This window comes from Bos taurus, chromosome 10 (assembly GCF_002263795.3).
Source record: "Bos taurus isolate L1 Dominette 01449 registration number 42190680 breed Hereford chromosome 10, ARS-UCD2.0, whole genome shotgun sequence".
Taxonomy (NCBI): domain Eukaryota; kingdom Metazoa; phylum Chordata; class Mammalia; order Artiodactyla; family Bovidae; genus Bos; species Bos taurus.
In genome coordinates this window covers 13,403,732-13,421,353 of record NC_037337.1, presented here as the reverse complement: position 1 = coordinate 13,421,353, position 17,622 = coordinate 13,403,732, and the positions used below count along the sequence as shown (strand labels likewise).

Here is a 17,622-nt window from a genome sequence, read left to right as displayed (position 1 = left end):
GGAGGTGATGCATCAGGTCCAGAAGGGACCAGGGGACTGGGTGGCCTCCCCTTTACCCTGGGAGGGGGCTGACTGGATGCCCCGGGCCCAGGGCCAAGCTGCTGGGCTGCTGACTCAGGCCCTGCTGGCCAGCTCAGCATTCCTGCCCTCCCGACTGAATTGGGGCTTTTGAAGCTCTTTGTAGGGGGGTTAGGCCACTGGTCACACCCCCAACCCAGAGCCTTCGCTGCACTGAGGGCTCTGCTGTCAGGAAAGGCGGCACACAGGCACTAGGGGGGTCAGTTGGAGAGTGCCCTGGACACGAGCTGCTACTCTGGGGGTGTCTGGGACCGAGGACAATCCAGGTAAGCTGACTAGGCTGGGTCAGAGAGGGGAGTCCAGGGGAAGGGAATTGCCTTGACCCTTAGGATTGAAGACCCTGGGATGGCGACGCTTCTCATGACCCCCAGCTCGGGGAGGGGTCTGTCTCTCTGCATAGGCTGCCTTGTGTACATGGGGTGCTGCAGGGGTTCTGTGGGTTGTTCTGCCTCCTCCATCAGACTAGAGCATCCCTAAGCCAGAGTGGTTTTCCCATTGGGTTGAAGCCATCACAGGGTATAGGTTGGGTCTCCCCCATCAGGCACGGACACAGGGTGGTTTGAAGCCTTGCCCATCAGACCCAGAGCTTCCCAAGCTCAGTCTTTGTCCTCCTGAGTATCTAACTTGAGGATTGTATCTGGAGCCCAGTCTCAGCCTGTGCTGGTGTGTCCCAGCAAAACCACAGAGAACCTGCCCCCCAAAGACCCAATGCTTCATTAGATACAGTGCCCCCTCCCTGTCCCACCTCCTCCTCTCTGGTCTTTGCCCTTAAGCCAGGATCTGCATCCCCTACCCTGAGTCCTGGCTGCTCGGGCTGACAGCTGTCAGATGTGCTTTTTCAGGTATGGGGGAGGGCCAGGTGCCATGAAGCCAGTGCGGGTTGTTACTCTTTGCTGGGTCCTACTGCTGGTGTCCAGGCTGGGGGCCACCAGGAAGGAATCCCCAGAAGAGGCCTCCTTCTACTATGGAAACTTCCCACTTGGTATGTCCACCCTCCAGTTGCTCTGTCCGTCTGTCCATCTGTCTGTCAGCTTGCCCACGCTGGCTGACCTGTCCAGGAGTTTCAGTGTTTCAGCTTCCTTATAGGTAGGATGGTGAAAATAACTCCATGTAGTTGTTCTGAAATAAAAGTTCCTAACAGATTTTTAAAATTTTTATTGGAGTGTAGTTGCTTTTCAGTCTTATGTTAGTTTCTGCTGTATAGCAAAATGAATTAGTTATATGTATACATATATCCCTTCTTTTTTGGATTTCCTTCCCATTTAGGTCACCACAGAGCACTGAGTAGAGCTCCTTGTGCTATACTGAAGTTTCTCATCAGTTATGTGTTTTATATATGGTGTTTACAGTGCCTAACATATGTTTTTTAAGTTACTATATAGACAGTAAATGCCAATCGGAGCTAAAATAGTGCAGATAATGCTTTTAACGCATAATGTCTCTCCCCTCCCCCTGCCACACATGCTCCCACCCCTGCCCCTAGGGACATAGGGCAGGCTGCCAGGAGAGGGCTTGTCCTGTGGTCCTGGAGGCACAGCCCAGGATCCCAGTCCCGGATGGGGAGTGGGAGAGGGCTCAGGGCCCAGCTTGGGGTCTCCCCCTGCAGGCTTCTCCTGGGGTGTGGGCAGTTCCGCCTTCCAGACTGAGGGCGCCTGGGACCAGCATGGCAAAGGGCCCAGCATCTGGGACACCTTCACGCACAGCGGGAAGGGGAATGTGCTCGGGGATGAGACAGCAGATGTGGCCTGCAACAGCTACTACAAGGTCCAAGTGAGTGATGGGTGTGCGTGCGCATGTGTGACTGAGCATCACCTAGCGAGAGCTGGGAGGTGACATACTGGGGGAGCCCAGGTGACAATGTCAACTAGCTGCTCTGTGAACGCCCTCAACCCTGATGCAGCTGGGCAGGGAGGGGCTGGTAGTGACTGGGGCTTGGGGAGCGGGTGCCAGGATATGGGAAGGTATGTGGATGTAGAAGGAAAAGAAAGCAGGCTCCACCTGAGCCAGGGCCTTAGTCCAAGGGATGGGCAGCTGAAGGGCCGAGGCCTTGACCCCAGGGTCTACCGGCCATCGTGGCCCCTGTATAGGAGTCGGCCCCATGGAGACGGTGGGACCAGCTCATCCTCTCTCCCTCTGCCCAGCACCCACTTCCCTCTCTGGACTGGGGGTCCAGAACCCCGGTGGAATTCTCAGAGCACCCCCATATCCTGTCTTTTACTCTACTCCTGGCATAGGCCCAGGAGGAGGCAGGGGGAGGTGGCATCACCCCCGCTGCGTAGATGGGAGCGTGGCCAGGAGGTGCCCTGGCAGGGCCCGGCTGACCCAGCCCGCACCCACCCGCGTGTGCACAGGAGGACGTCGCTCTGCTGAGGGAGCTGCGTGTCAGCCACTACCGCTTCTCCCTGTCCTGGCCCCGGCTCCTGCCCACGGGCGTCCGAGGTGAGCTACGGCCACCCTATCCCTGCCCCAGAGTGGCCTCTTTTGGTCACATTGGCTTGGTGGGGACACCACAAGTCCTGGGTGGGGAGAACAGCCCACAGGCACAGCTTCCCCAGCAGCGTCTCTCACGGGTTCCGAAGGTAGCTGGGCTCAGAAGTCCTCAACCTTTTTGTCAGCAGGGACTGGTTTTGTGGAAGAAGAATTTTCCACAGATGGTTTTGTTTTGGGGATGGTTCTGGGATGGTGCACGCACACTACATTTACTGTGCGCTTTCCATTTCTATTACATCAGCTCCATCTCAGATCGTCAGGCATTAGAGCCTCGAGGTTGGGGACCCCTGGCTGGACTCCCAGGAGTAGCTATTCCACCATCTGAGACCCAAGTGCTGGTGGACTGCGTGTGCCTCAGGCCTGCCGAAAGCTCCAGGGTCCCGGCATAGTGCACTGCAGAAGGCCAGCATCCTTTCTCATCACGTCCCCTTTTATTTCCCCTTCAGCTGACGGGGTGAACAGGAAGGGAATCCAATTCTACAGTGACTTCATCGATGCCCTTGTGAAGAGCAACATAACCCCCATCGTGACCTTGCACCACTGGGATCTCCCACAGGTGAGGCTGTGCAGGTTCAGAGGCCCAAGGGGAAGCTCCACTCAGCAGGAGGGAGCATGCTCTGGGCACTTGGGATGGCCAAGGTGGGGGCAAAGCCTGGAGTCTGGGCTCTGGCTCAGGATAGGAAGATGGCAGGAAGTGAAGAAGAAATCTCTCAACTCACCCATGGCAGGGAGGTCACACTGATTTAACTGATGTTTGTAATAAGTGGTAAGGGCAGATTCTGATGTTTCGCAAAACATTTAACCTAGAAGCAACAACTCAAACTTACAAAGAAAGAAGTCTCTTTGAGTAAGAGTTCATGGAATCAACAAGTTTGTTTAGCCTTTCTTTCCCTAGTTTGTTAGAATTAGCACTGTTTGTGCTCGTACATGAGCACCCTTGGGACTTTCCTGGCGGTCCAGTGGTTAAGACTCAGTGCTCCCAATGCAGGAGGCACAGGTATGATTACTGGTCAGGGAATTAAGATCCCACATGCCAAAAAATATATAAATTAATAAAAAATTTTACAAAAGATGAGCACCCCCACCCTCCCAAGTGATCTCTGTAAGAACCTCACTGTTAGACATCACCATTCAAGAGTTTTTTTGTTTGTTCAACAAGGCTCCTCAGAGCCCAGCTGGCAGAGGAGTCGTTTCTGTACCTTCTTGTGACACACGGTGGTGGGAGGTCAGAGGGCAAGACATTGGCTTCAGGGAGGTGTGATGGAGAAGATGGAGTTCCATCGACACTTTGGTGGGTTGGGTGTGAGGTGGGAGGAAGGCCTCTGAGCTGAGGCTGGGATTGTAGAGCAGGCTTTGGGGAGGTGAACTGGAAACCACCTTCCAACTTCTTCCCTGGTTAATTGCTGTCACTGCCCCTTTGGCATTCCCGCAAACCCTCCAAGACGAGTTCAGTAGGCAATCCTGATGGAGCAATGAATCTTGGGGAAATCTTGCATGATGAGCAGATGCCCTTGGGTGGGAGAGAGCCCTTCCCTGAAGGAAGCAGAACTGCTCTCATGACAGAGGCTTCTGGGAGGTTTCTGAGACCTGCATGGCCCTCAAAATTCTAACCAGAGTTCCCACTCCCAGCATTGTGTCTTATTTCTTCTTATAATCAAGATTCTTTTCTCATGATCAGACCTCTTTCCTCTGGCAGTTTTTCTTAAATACTCATTCTATATAGTTCTTTTTAAGCATGAGAATCTCAAACTTTCTCTGCTTCCTCCCTCTTGTTTGTATAGGGTATAATATGTTTCCATATTTCTCTACAGTTAAACACTGCCACTATCTCCCCATCTTTTTTCCTCTCTTTATTGGAGTGTAAGTGCTTTACAAAGCTGTGCTGTGTACGTTTCTGCTGTAAATGAAGTGAATCAGCTATATATATACACATATGTTCCCTCTCTCTTGGACCGCCCTCCCACCTGACCCATTCCACCCCCCTAAATCTTCAAGTTTTAATGCCTGAGACCCTGCATCTTTGCTCCCCTTTCCTCTAAACATCCTCTGTAGCTCCAATCAGCAAAGTTTCTTCCACAAACTTGGCCCATTGACCCCAAAAGTCTTTTCTGGAGACGAACCCCTGGGGCACCTGCTTCTCTCTCCGCCCCTCTGTTTGCAGCTGCTCCAGGCCAAGTACGGCGGGTGGCAGAACGTGAGCATGGCCAACTACTTCAGTGATTATGCCAACCTGTGCTTTGAGGCTTTTGGGGACCGTGTGAAACACTGGGTTACTTTCAGTGATCCTCGGGTAAGCAGACCCCCGCTCCAGGTGGGAAAACCCACTTTCCAGCCAAGAGCGCACCCTGTCACTTCTCACAGGTCCTGTGGTTCTCACTTGCCATCCCTGCAGACAATGGCAGAAGAGGGCTACGAGACGGGCCACCATGCACCTGGCCTGAAGCTCCAGGGCACGGGCCTGTACAAGGCGGCACATCACGTCATTAAGGTGAGGTGGGTCCTTCTGGGAGTGAAGGCCAGGGTCAAAGTGGAGTGGTGAGCGCCAGTGACAGCTAAGCCTGCCCCGGGGGCCCGAGTCTGAGCCCAGTCCTCTGCCGCCTCCACCTTCGCACCTGTGCACCATTCCCTTCCCTTCCATCTGTGAGCATCTACGAGGGAGGGTCCCATCCAGCGCTCTGCTGGACACTGCGACCAGATGCCAGGATGGCTCCCTAGAGCTGGCAATCTGGCCAAGGGGCTGGAGCACATGAGTGTGAAAACTTGTCACCTACAGGTCTAAACTGCCTTGTGGGGCATGGTGACAGGAGGAAAGGGGGATGACAGTGAGCTAGGGGAGAAAATCTTCAGTGCATGAGCAGAAATAAGAGGAGGTTGGTGAAGGACAGCAGTAGGAAGGGGTTAGGAGTGCTTGTCTGATAGCACGGACTTCAAAGGATCTGGAGTTTTTGGAGGAGGAAGGAGAAATCATTTGGAAGCAACAACAAAGAGCAAGGCAGACACTCTCCTAAGGTATGTGGGGTGTGAGGGGAAAACAATGGCATCTGCTGGAAAGAGCTGCAGTGGCTGCAGTGGTCTGTAGGGGCAGCCAGGCTCAGTTAGGGCAAAAACTGAGGAGGACACAGAGGACAGGCTGAATTATAAACCACCAGAAAGGCCTGAGAAGCGGGGAAAGAAGTGGGTCCCATTCCAGGACATATATGATGATGACTGGGGAATGGATGCCAGGCATGATGGGGTGGCCCCCAGTGGTCTCTCAACAGAAGGTGGACAATCTGATCAAGAGGGCAGGCAAAGGACCCCTGGGGACACACTGGACCCTCAAATTCATGTCAGCAAGAGAACTTTCTCATTCTTTCCCTACTTAGCTTAGGATTTCTTTAACTGAGAATATTTAAAGGGCAGAGCTCTGAAGACATCAGCGGGTCCCTGGGGGAGAATGTGGAGAGAAGGCTGGTTGGCACATTTTGCATTCTATTTCTCAAGACTGTTTCAGATGCTTGGTGTTTCCCTAATTCCCTGAGCACGTGTGCTGAAAGCAATGCCTAGTGACAGCGTAGGACAACCAGGGACAAAACAGACACGTGAGCAAAAATCTTAGAAACAATAAATAACGCGAAGCGGTGCCTTACGTGTCCATGCCAGATTTAGACCAAGTTTCCTCCGTAGTACAAAGAAAATGGAAGTCAGAGGAAGGGAGACTATGGATTGGGCTAATCACTGCTGGACTCATGAAAAGGATAAAACTTAAAGTGATCTCCAGAGTTAGAAAGGAGAGAAAGCCCCCCTTGGGTTGTAAGGGAGGAGAGAAATGGAGCAGGTGGGCACCCCGACGGACTCCTCTCTCTTCCAGGCCCACGCCCAGGCCTGGCATGCCTACAACGACACATGGCGCAGCCAGCAGCAAGGTGAGTCCCGCGCCGAGGGCCCCGAGGACAGAGTGACCAGGGAGCGGTGTCATTCTGCCTGCCACCCCCTTCTCTTTCTTTTAAGGTCTGGTGGGGATCTCATTAAACTGCGACTGGGGGGAGCCTGTGGACCTTAGTAACCCCAAGGACATAGAGGCTGCCGAGAGATACCTACAGTTCTGCCTGGGCTGGTTTGCCAACCCCATTTACGCTGGAGACTACCCCCAAGTCATGAAGGACCATATCGGTGAGCCATGTCACCTTTTCAGGCTCCAGGTAGCACAGCAACAGTACAGAGCTCGAGCGAGAGGATGGAAAGTCAGGGGGAGAGAAGGATACGCGGGGTGGTTTGGGTGAAGCACTCAAGGGATAACCCAGCCCCCAAAGAACTGAGATCTGGTTATTTGACCTGGGAGGGTGAGGGACATCCAAACAGGTTTCTGACCTGGAAAACGAGACTATCAGAATCCAGGGGGAAAGTAGCTGCAGTTCTCGAAGCAGCTCTCTTCTGTGCTCCGTTGTCCTGTCTCCTCCTCCCCACTCCACTCCACCCAGATGCAGCCAAGTAGGGGTGAGGAGTCAAAGACATGGCATTGGGTGGGCTCAGTCCTATCGCTGGTTCTTTTTATCCTTTGAGGAATACTTTCCAAGTTCTGGTGTCCACAGCGTCAGAGAAGAGAATAAAGACAATGCTATAATTTCAGTGTTTTTAACTGCCATTTCATAGAAAACTGCAAATGAAATGGATTGAAAAGTAGAGGATTTATCATCTTACCTGAGATCCAGAAAAGGGTGATCCACAAGTAGTTAACTCAGCATTCTGGGATGTCTTTGGGAACCCAGATTCATCTCTCCACTCTGGCACTTTTAGCTAATTCATCGTCTACTTTCCAAGGCCACAAGGTGGCTACAGGAGCTCCAGGCACCACATCTTTGTACATCAACACTCTGAAGCAGAAAAAAAGGGAATAGTACTATCATCTGTTTTTAAGAACAAGGAAAATCTTCCTAAGAAAGAGCTTCTACTTCCAGCTGACTTCCCTTTGAGCCTCAGTTCAGTTCAGTTCAGTCGCTCAGTCGTGTCTGACTCTTTGCAACCCCATGGACTGTGGCACGCCAGGCCTCCCTGTCCATCATCACTCCCGGAGTCCATTCAAACTCATGTCCACTGAGTCGGTGATGCCATCCAACCATCTCATCCTCTGTTGTCCCCTTCTCCTCCTGCCTTCAATCTTTCCCAGCATCAGGGTCTTTTCAAATGAGTCAGTTCTTTGCATCAGGTGGCCAAATTATTGGAGTTTCAGCTTCAATATCAGTCCTTCCAATGAATATTCAGGACTGGTTTCCTTTAGGATGGACTGGTTGGATCTCCTTGCAATCCAAGGGACTCTCAAGAGTCTTCTCCAACACCACAGTTCAAAAGCATCAATTCTTTGGTGCTCAGCTTTCTTAATAGTTCAAATCTCATATACATATATGACTACTGGAAAAACCATAGCCTTGACTAGATGGACCTTTGTTGGCAAAGTAATGTCTCTGCTTTTTAATATGCTATCTAGGTTGGTCATAACTTTCCTTCCAAGGAGTAAGCATCTTTTAATTTCATGGCTGCAGTCACCATCTGCAGTGATTTTGGAGCCCCCCAAAATAAAGTCTGCCGCTATTTCCACTGTTTCCCCATCTATTTCCCATGAAGTGATGGGACCAGATGCCATGATCTTAGTTTTCCGAATGTTGAGCTTTAACCCAACTTTTTCACTCTCCTCTTTCACTTTCATCAAGAGGCTCTTTAGTTCTTCTTCACTTTCTGCCATAAGAATGGTGTCATCTGCATATCTGAGGTTATTGATATTTCTCCTGGCAATCTTGATTCCAGCTTGTGCCTCATCCAGCCCAGCATTTCTCATGATGTACTCTGCATATACGTTAAATAAGCAGGGTGACAATATACAGCCTTGACATACTCCTTTCCCAATTTGGAACCAGTGTGTCCAGTTCTAACTGTTGCTTCCTGACCTGCATACAGATTTCTCAAGAGGCAGGTCAGGTGGTCTGGTATTCCCATCTCTTTCAGAATTTTCCACAGTTTATTGTGATCCACACAGTCAAAGGCTTTGGCATGGTCAATAAAGTAGAAATAGATGTTTTTCTGGAACTCTCTTGCTTTTTTGATGATCCAGCAGATGTTGGCAATTTGATCTCTGCTTCCTCTGCCTTTTCTAAAACCAGCTTGAACATCTGGAAGTTCACAGTTCATGTATTGTTGAAGCCTGGCTTGGAGAATTTTGAACATTACTTTACAAGTGTGTGAGATGAGTGCAATTGTGCGGTAGTTTGAGCATTCTTTAGCATAGCCTTTCTTTGGGACTGGAATGAAAACTGACATTTTCCAGTCCTGTGGCCACTGCTGAGTTTTCCAAATTTACTGGCATATCGAGTGCAGCACTTTCACAGCATCATCTTTGGGGATTTGAAATAGCTCAACTGGAATTCCATCACCTCCATTAGCTTTGTTCATAGTGATGCTTCCTAAGGCCCACTTGACTTCACATTCCAGGATGTCCGGCTCTAGGTCAGTGATCACACCATCCTGAGTATGTGGGTCGTGAAGATCTGTTTTGTACAGTTCTTTGTCCCCTTTGTGCCTCAGGGAACAGAACTGTCACTAGCCCCAAGGTGCCCTAGACCACCAGGACCAGAGCCTCAGAGGCTGGGGGTGGGAGGAGGGGACTATGACTTACAGAAAGGATATAGCCCTTGGAAAGAGGGTGAGAAGGAGAACACGGAAGCAGACCAGCATGGGACTGGGTAGGTAACCAGCAGTGTCCAGCCAATCTAAAACATGTAACTGTGATTTGGTTTCAGCCTCCCTAGGAAAAGGCAAGGATGACAGTGAAATAGATTAAAATCTCATGCATCAACATTATTTTAATGTTTGACTAAGAATGTTTATATCAACGTATCAAAAATTTCCCCTTCTAAAGGGGAAATTTATCAGACCATTTATCAGACTTCTCTAGAAGAGTTGGCAGCAAGTTCTAATTCCAACTCGGTCACTAACCAGTGAGTGATTCTGGGCAAGGTGCTTCACCTCTTCCTGTCTCAGTCTTTATCATCTAAAAATGAAGGGATTAGTGTCTATAAATTGTTAATGTGACCACATTGAGAATGCAGGTTTTGCTTCCATTGTTGTTATTCTATTGAAGTGGTGAGTGAGACTGGTAACATTTTTTGCTAGGCTAATGAGTAAAAAATTGGATATAACAAGACTTTTCAATATTAGAAAAGATTAAGGAATATATAGTAATGTACTTGCTATCTTTAACTTCAAGGGTCCTAAAATAAATTGTTTGAGGAAACTGGATCTCAAAGATTATAGGTGGGGAATTTTGAAGTGTGTACCTATTCCAATGGAGATCAAAGAGGCCCTGTGTGCTGACTGACATGACGGCGGTGGATTGAGCAAATCTTTTTGAAAGGGCTGTATTCTCTTGGAAATTATGACTGGAGGAACTAAGGTGATTGCCAGTGGAAAGAACCAGAACATGCGGAATTCCTTTCAAATGTATTGACTTAAATAATTTTGCCTATTTTACACATTAAAAAAAAAAAAAAAACTTTACAGTTAAAAAAAGTGAAGGGATTAGAGAAAATAATCTCTGAAAATCTTTTGACAACAACCAGTTCTGTGACACATCTGTGCATATACACTCAAAATCTTGAGAAAATCATTCCTGAAGATGTGTAAGAAAAAAGCCCTCATATGGGACAGTGCCCACATGGAACATTCCTACACACACACCCCATCATTCACACGCTGGGTTTGTGCTCTCAGGACCCTCAGAAGCCACTGCAGGCGCCACAGGACTGTACGAAAGAGCCAAACTGATTACGTATCTTAGAGAAGTTCTTGGGCTTAAGGTCAATAAACCTAGACCCCACCAACTCCAACTCTGATAATTCAAGTAAGAACAGGGCTCAATTTTTCCTTTTTACAATGTGGAAAGAAGGATCTTCTAAGTAGTTTTTTCTTTTTTTCCTCCAGCATTATTGACTATAGTTGACAAAACAGTTAATATTTTCTTTAGTAGTGAAAGCACTCTGCCTGAAATCTCATTCGCAAATTACTTGCAGGCATCTCTGGAGCATTCATTCACAATAAATACATGAAGAACGGTAATTCTAGACCAGTGCTGTGCAACAGAACCTTTGGTGATCATGGAAATGTACTACACGTCCTATACCTGTGCTGCTCAAAGTGAGCCTGTAGCCAGTTGTGTCTATTTAAATTCCAATCAAACAAAATTAAAAATTCAATCCTTCAGTGTGACTGAGTTGAAGACGCAGTCACATTAGCCATATTCCAATAGCCACATATGGTGAGCGGTTATTGTAGTAGACACCACAGTGACGATTCCTAAGGTTTTTCTCTTAAGTTCCTAAATATAACTGAAAATAATAATGTTTAATATTTAAATGGATTTAATAATACAATCTTTTCACTCATTTAATCTAAACCAGTAACCTCTTTGGAAACATTTTTATCACTGCATTTTTAGTTACCAACTCATATAAAAATGTTACTTTCCTTTATACATTGACTTAAACTTTTTTTGAGTAGTTTATACAAGGACATGTTTCAAAGTGTATCTTTTAAACGTCTAGTTGTAGTTCCCAAAAAACACATAATGAAACAGAATGATGTAAAAACATAGATGATGGTGAGGGTCATGACCGGGAGGATGACAGCTGTTTACTGAGCTTTCTATGAATAAAGTCTTAACCTGAGCACTCATTTTATGTTTTGGAGGCAGCAAATTTCTGACCTTAATTTATGTCTTTCTTTAAGCCTCAAACAATGGAACTTGTCTCTAAAACATTTTTTGAAAATAATGGTGAACCTACCCTTAGGATGGCGCGAACATTAATGTTAGTATAGAAAATTAAAAAAAAAAATTTTTTAAGTATAAAAAAGTGAAAAAGGTTAAGCTTCCTCCCCTCCCCTACCTCACTGTTCCTATCCTCCCCAGAAGGAAGTACACTTTCAGAGATGGATTGTGCACGCATAAGCAAAAAACACTGCTGCTAGGTGTGTGTACATGCTCACACATTCACAGTGCTCTGCGTCTTTGTCCCACCCGCGCACCCATCTTGGCACTCTTCTATGCTGGCACATGAAACACCGCCTCATTCATTCTAATGGCTGCAGAGTGGCACTGATGTAACACATCCCATCACTTACTTACTAATTAGTCTCTCCTGACAGACCTTCAGGTTGCTTCCAATCTTTTGCTAATGAAGATCCCTGTACATGCATCCTTTTACGTGAGTAGTGTAGGATAAGTAGATTTAGAATCGGTCAGTGAAAGGACATACGCTTTTACAATTTTGAAAGTGAGGACACTGCCCAACACAGAGGTGGTACCAGCTGACACCACCACAGGTCTGAACATGACTGTCTCTCCCTCACTGGCCCAGTACCACTGGCCTCCAGTTTCCTTCCAAGAGGCAAACAAAATTACCAATTTTTGATGTAAGGAATAACCTAGTTCTACTTTTTTTCCAGATAGCTGCACAACTTTCCATATACCACTTACTGAGTAATCTGTGAAAATATTACTTTTAAGCAAGCTGAACTGAAAAATTTTTGGCTAGCATTCCAATGAAGAAATTGCAGTTAGAAAGGCTAAGATTATAATTTCCATGCTGATGCATTCCAAAGCCTAGGATCTGGATATTGGCTTTCATGTCAACACACCAGTATCATCATGGTATGACAACAGAATGTGAGAAAATAAAACTTGGTTAAGTTCTACTTTTTTGTCTCATTAGGAAGAAAGAGTGCAGAGCAAGGTCTGGAAATGTCAAGGCTGCCAGTGTTCTCACTCCAGGAGAAGAGCTACATTAAAGGCACATCTGACTTCTTGGGCTTAGGCCATTTTACAACTCGGTTCATCACGGAAAGGAGCTATCCTTCTGGCCAGGGGCCCAGCTACCAGAATGATCGTGACTTAGTAGAACTGGTTGACCCAAACTGGCTTGATCTGGGATCTAAATGGCTATATTCTGTGCCATGGGGATTTCGGAGGCTTCTCAACTTTGCTCAGGTGACTACATTAAGCTGAAGGACATTTTTTACCTGAATTCATGTTTTTACAGCATAAGCTCAGGTGCCTACATTTTAAAGTTAATTAAAAAACCCAGTTACACTTCAGAAGCTACTAGATACAGGCCTTAAAGAAAGACTAATGTGGACTTTCTTGGTGATCCAATGGTTAAGACTCTCAACTTCCATTGCAGGGGGCACAGGTTCAATCCTTGGTCAGGGAATTAAGATCCCACATGGTACACAGCATGGCCAAAAAAAAGATGAATGTTTACTAATAATCATATATAGAGATCATATACATGGTTGTTATATCTTATATAAATTCATATAATATGCATATATATCATATATAACAATATATGATTACATGTGATACAGATACTATATACATTTATAAATAAACTTCAAAAATCTCATACTTTTCTGCTCTTCTCACCTATAATGGAATACATAGACAAAAACAAGACCTGAAGCATATTTTCTCTAAAATGATGGCTTGTCAAGAAATGAATTCTTCTGAGACTTCCCTGGTAGTTCAGTGGTTAAGACTCCATGCTTCCAGTCCAGGGATGCAGGGGGCACAGGTGCAATTCCTGGTCAGGGAACTAAGATCCCATTTGCTTCATGGTACAGCCAAAAATAAATATACATACATACATATAAAATTTTTTTCTATATGAACTTGCCTTCTGCCTACATTCATCTCTAAATAAACATGCTAACTGGCATCTACTAAATGCCAATTAGAATGCCCAATTAGAATATGGCAGGCTTCAATATGTGTTGCCATGATTCCTTTCAGACTCAATACGGCAATCCACTCATATATGTGACAGAAAATGGAGCGTCTCAAAGATTACACTGTACCCAACTGTGTGATGAGTGGAGAATTCAATATCTTAAAGGATACACAAATGAAATGCTAAAAGGTAAGATACAAACTGTCTTCACATATCTTTTTATTCAACTTGGGCAAAATTTGATAACACGATTGATTAAAACTGTTTCTAAATCTCATAAATGAAAATATTTAAGCTTATCTTCACAATACTGTTTTTCAAAGAAAATAAAACATATTCAAAATGGAATAAAATGTCTTTGCAGCTATCAAAGATGGTGCTAATGTAAAAGGGTATACTTCCTGGTCTCTGTTGGATAAGTTTGAATGGGAGAGAGGATACTCAGATAGATATGGATTCTACTATATTGATTTCAACAAGAAAAATAGGCCGCGCTATCCAAAGGCTTCAGTTGAATATTACAAGAGGATCATCATTGCCAATGGGTTTCCCAATCAGAGAGAGGTAGGAATAATTCTCAATGTTATTCTTTCTGGATTTTAGAACTAGGTAACTGGAGTACAGAGTTTAGCAAGCACCTCACAGGGGTATCTGGGAACAGAGCCCAGTGTTTTTTCCCCTCCTTGCTTATTTGCTTGGAATTGGGGTAAGAACAATGCAATTCTAGCACACAGAGCATTAAGAGCAGACTAGGGTTATTAAAATTTTTCATTTCTTTTCCCACCAAATGGCACAGCAATACAAGTGCACTATTTCCAAAATGAGATTAAAATAGTAAAAAATATTCTGTAAAACCTCCCATTTTCTATAAGCTACACGTTTTTCTATTAGCTCTCTATTCTCTATGCTGTTGCACCCAATGGCAGGGAATGTAAGTTGTAATTCAGAGTGTCTCAATTCTTTTGAAAAAATCTCACTTGTTCATCAACACTCTTTTAGGGTGAGCCTGGTTGGACTATAAATAGAAGCAGTGACTGATGGTTATCAGGTATTCACTATTCTTGCATTAGTAGAAAAGATAGTCATGCATTATTCGAAAAAGATAGCTAGATTATAAGAATCAAAACTGCTCTTTAGCTCCCTCACAATGATGCACAGGCGTTCAATAAATATTAACTGATTTAAACTATAAGCAGATTCTTGGAAAAATCTTTACCCCACACTATTCCAAAAATGATTTCAAAGAGTACAAACATAGTCTAAGACAACTTACTTACCAAGTGGGTTTTTATTAGGTGGAAACTTGGTACTTCAAAGCCTTGGAAATTTGCTCTATCAACAACCGGATGCTTGCTGCAGGTGAGTTTAATTCTTTGATAATTAAACCATGTAATTAACATATGTAGTAGTATTACCAAAATCTCAAAATGTGGACGCACCTTAAGTCAATCTTCCGAAACCACATGATTAGAAATGGACTTTTTTTCCTTTACTTTGAAGCAATGTCAAATTTCTATCAGCATTTAAAATGTTTTCTAAAAATCTACCACGAAAAAGAAATATTTTATCTACTCTAGTTTGATTCTGAATGATAGTGTATATTTATAAATCTACTATTGTTATTGTGGGCTGTTGGAAGGAGGGAGAAATTCAACCATTCTACCAAATGGAATGAAGAAAAATCCACAAACACATTACATTATATTCACTCACTCAGCAAGTAATTATTAAAGTCACTATTGGCTCAATGGTGTTTTAAGCCCTGGGGGCATAGCAATAAACAAAACAAGGTCCTTGCTTTCACAGAAGGCATTTCTAATGCAATGGGATCTAAAAGGGTCAGAGATGTAGCATAAGCAGGATAGTAAACATGCATCAAGAAATGCCAGTGCATATCATCTTTTTCTCTGTAGTTTGTCTTTACATATAAGGGGCTTCCTTTGTAGCTCAGTCAGTCTGCCTGCAATGGAGGAGACCCAGGTTTGATTCCTGGATCCGGAAGATCCCCTGGAGAAGGAAATGGCAACCCACTCCAGTACTATGGCCTGGGAATCCCATGGACAGAGGAGCCTGGCGGGCTACAGTCCATGGGGTCACAAGAGTCAGAGATGACTTAGCAACTAAACCACCATACATAAGGGCAACGAGAGAAATACACTTTCTGTTTTAACAATTTTTTTTTTTTTTTACTGTTATGCACATTTAACAAATTCATCTTTAATGTGGTATCAGAGGTGGAAAATGCTAGTTCAAATCCTACCAACTCAGCTATTTTTACAGGCCAATCTACCACTGTCCCCTCCCCCCTCATCTAAATATTCAAGCAATATTAAAGATGTATATTCCATTAAATTAAAGTAATACAGAAACATGATGTAGAATTTACTACTGAGCCCACAAGCTCAATGAGAATAGGGTCTGTGCCTTATTTATCTCAGTAACCAAGGGTACCCGGCACAAAACCTAAAAGCAGGCATTTCATAAATGTCTACCACAATATTAATGCACATGAAATAATGCTTATCATTTAACTCTTAAAATTACTTAGCTATGGTAAGAATTACCATAAAAATTTTCAATATAGAAATTCCTACACCTCTTAAAATATACAATCACACCTTTCAGTTCAGTTGCTCAGTCGCGTCTGACTCTGCAACCCCATGAATTGCAGCACGCCAGGCCTCCCTGTAGGAGAAGGCAATGGCACCCCACTCCAGTACTCTTGCCTGGAAAATCCCATGGACAGAGGGTCCTGGTGGGCTGCAGTCCATGGGGTTTCGAAGAGTCGGACACGACTGAGCGACTTCACTTTCACTTTTCACTTTCATGCACTGGAGGAGGAAATGGCAACCCACTCCAGTGTTCTTGCCTGGAGAATCCCAGGGACAGGGGAGCCTGGTGGGCTGCCGTCTATGGGGTCGCACAGAGTTGGACACGACTGAAGCGACTTAGCAGCAGCAGCAGCAGGCCTCCCTGTACATCACCAACTCCCGGAGTTCACTCAAACTCACATCACACCTTTGAAAGGCTCCAAATATTTTTCAAGAAATTTTTTTTCCCCCTAAATCCCTCCAATGAGTCCACGGCCATACCACCCTGAACATACCCAATACCATCTCAATCACCCAGTGAGAATTATAGAAGCTGAGGAATATGGCTGCTAATATTCTGAGTAAGCACAAGCACTGACATACATATAGACTTTATTATAGTACTGAAGAACCAAAAGTCAGCATTCTTTATCCATATTTTCTAAAGTATCTCACAAAGCCCTTACACAATTTTTTATAACATTTAATATACCAGGTTCTCTTTTTTATAGCAAATGAGAATTAGCAAGTGTGATGGTGCCATGTTGCAACTTTTTCTGGACAGCTGAAACTTTCAGGATGAAGCTGCAGTCGCCTTCTCATCTGCCATTTGGTCTCTCCCCACCACTGCAGAGCCTTTGCTAAGTTACATGCAGATCGTGACGGAGATCGTGGTACCCACAGTCTGCACCCTCTGTATACTGATCGCTGCAGTTCTCCTGATGCTTCTCCTGCGGAGTCTGAGCTGAGACGCGGTCACCTGTTCTGCAGCTGCATCTTTCAGAGAGAACCATCAGGATCTTCCTCAGCTTCTTTCTCCTTTTTCTCCTTTAAAGGCTCAGGCATATATCTGTTTTCAGGTTTTGTGATAATTACCTTCCAATTACCTCTGTCCATTTTTTTTGGGGGGGGGGGATGCAGTTTGAGCTAGGATTTAAGAATTAGAAAATTAAAAGAAAGTGTAAACAAAATAAAAATCACCTGTAATCTCACGCTTCTCAAAGTCAATGTTAGTATTTTGCTGTATATCATGCACTGATTTTTATTTTGCAGAAAGGGATACTGCACAAACGGTTTTATGATTTATCTCATTTTAAAATCTGTCCTGGGGACTCCCCTGGTGGTCCAGTGGTTAACACTTCCACTTTCCACTGCAGGGGGTGCAAGTTTGATCTCTGGGGGGAAGCTAAGATCCCACATGCCTTGTGGCCAAAAAAACTCAAAAACATAAAAAATAAAAATGAAAAGTAAAATCTGTCTGGAAATATTATTTTAATGCAGAAATGATTACCACATTAGGACTGCGCTACATACGACAAAGTCAATCCTTTAGATAACAACGCTTTCAGGCAGTCATGCAAAAGCACTAGATGTGGACCAAGTAAATGAGGATGTATACTTTGCTACGAGAAATTTTCTTCTGCTAAATGAGTATCCTTTACTCACTGAATACCTCAAAGAAATATTATATACTTAATTCATGTACCTTC

The 17,622-nt window shown here is 45.0% G+C and overlaps 2 protein-coding genes across 7 annotated transcripts in view; one reads left to right on the top strand and one right to left on the bottom strand.

The window, feature by feature from the left end:
• Positions 1–942: 942 nt before the first annotated feature.
• On the top strand, positions 943–17,123 carry LCTL (lactase like). The gene is made up of 13 exons (NM_001192493.3): positions 943–1,060; positions 1,685–1,848; positions 2,430–2,517; positions 3,015–3,124; positions 4,730–4,858; positions 4,961–5,056; positions 6,419–6,473; positions 6,559–6,720; positions 12,306–12,580; positions 13,385–13,511; positions 13,687–13,886; positions 14,618–14,681; positions 16,766–17,123. The coding sequence occupies exons 1-13, from the start codon at positions 943–945 to the stop codon at positions 16,879–16,881; spliced, it is 1,704 nt and encodes a 567-aa protein (NP_001179422.1). The 3' UTR covers positions 16,882–17,123.
• Positions 16,509–17,622, bottom strand: part of ZWILCH (zwilch kinetochore protein) — a 42,464-nt gene continuing 41,350 nt past the window's right edge. For all 6 annotated transcript variants that reach the window (XM_059890506.1, XM_059890507.1, NM_001102179.1 and 3 more), the window contains 1 exon segment: positions 16,509–17,059. The gene's annotated coding sequence lies outside the window, so the exon portion shown is untranslated.

Coding starts and splice junctions, on each gene's coding strand:
- LCTL (NM_001192493.3), top strand. CDS start 943: ATGAAGCCAGTGCGGGTTGTTACTCTTTGCTGGGTCCTACTGCTGGTG. Junction 4,859..4,960: donor TTACTTTCAGTGATCCTCGG/GTAAGCAGACCC, acceptor CCATCCCTGCAG/ACAATGGCAGAAGAGGGCTA. Junction 6,474..6,558: donor ATGGCGCAGCCAGCAGCAAG/GTGAGTCCCGCG, acceptor CTTTCTTTTAAG/GTCTGGTGGGGATCTCATTA.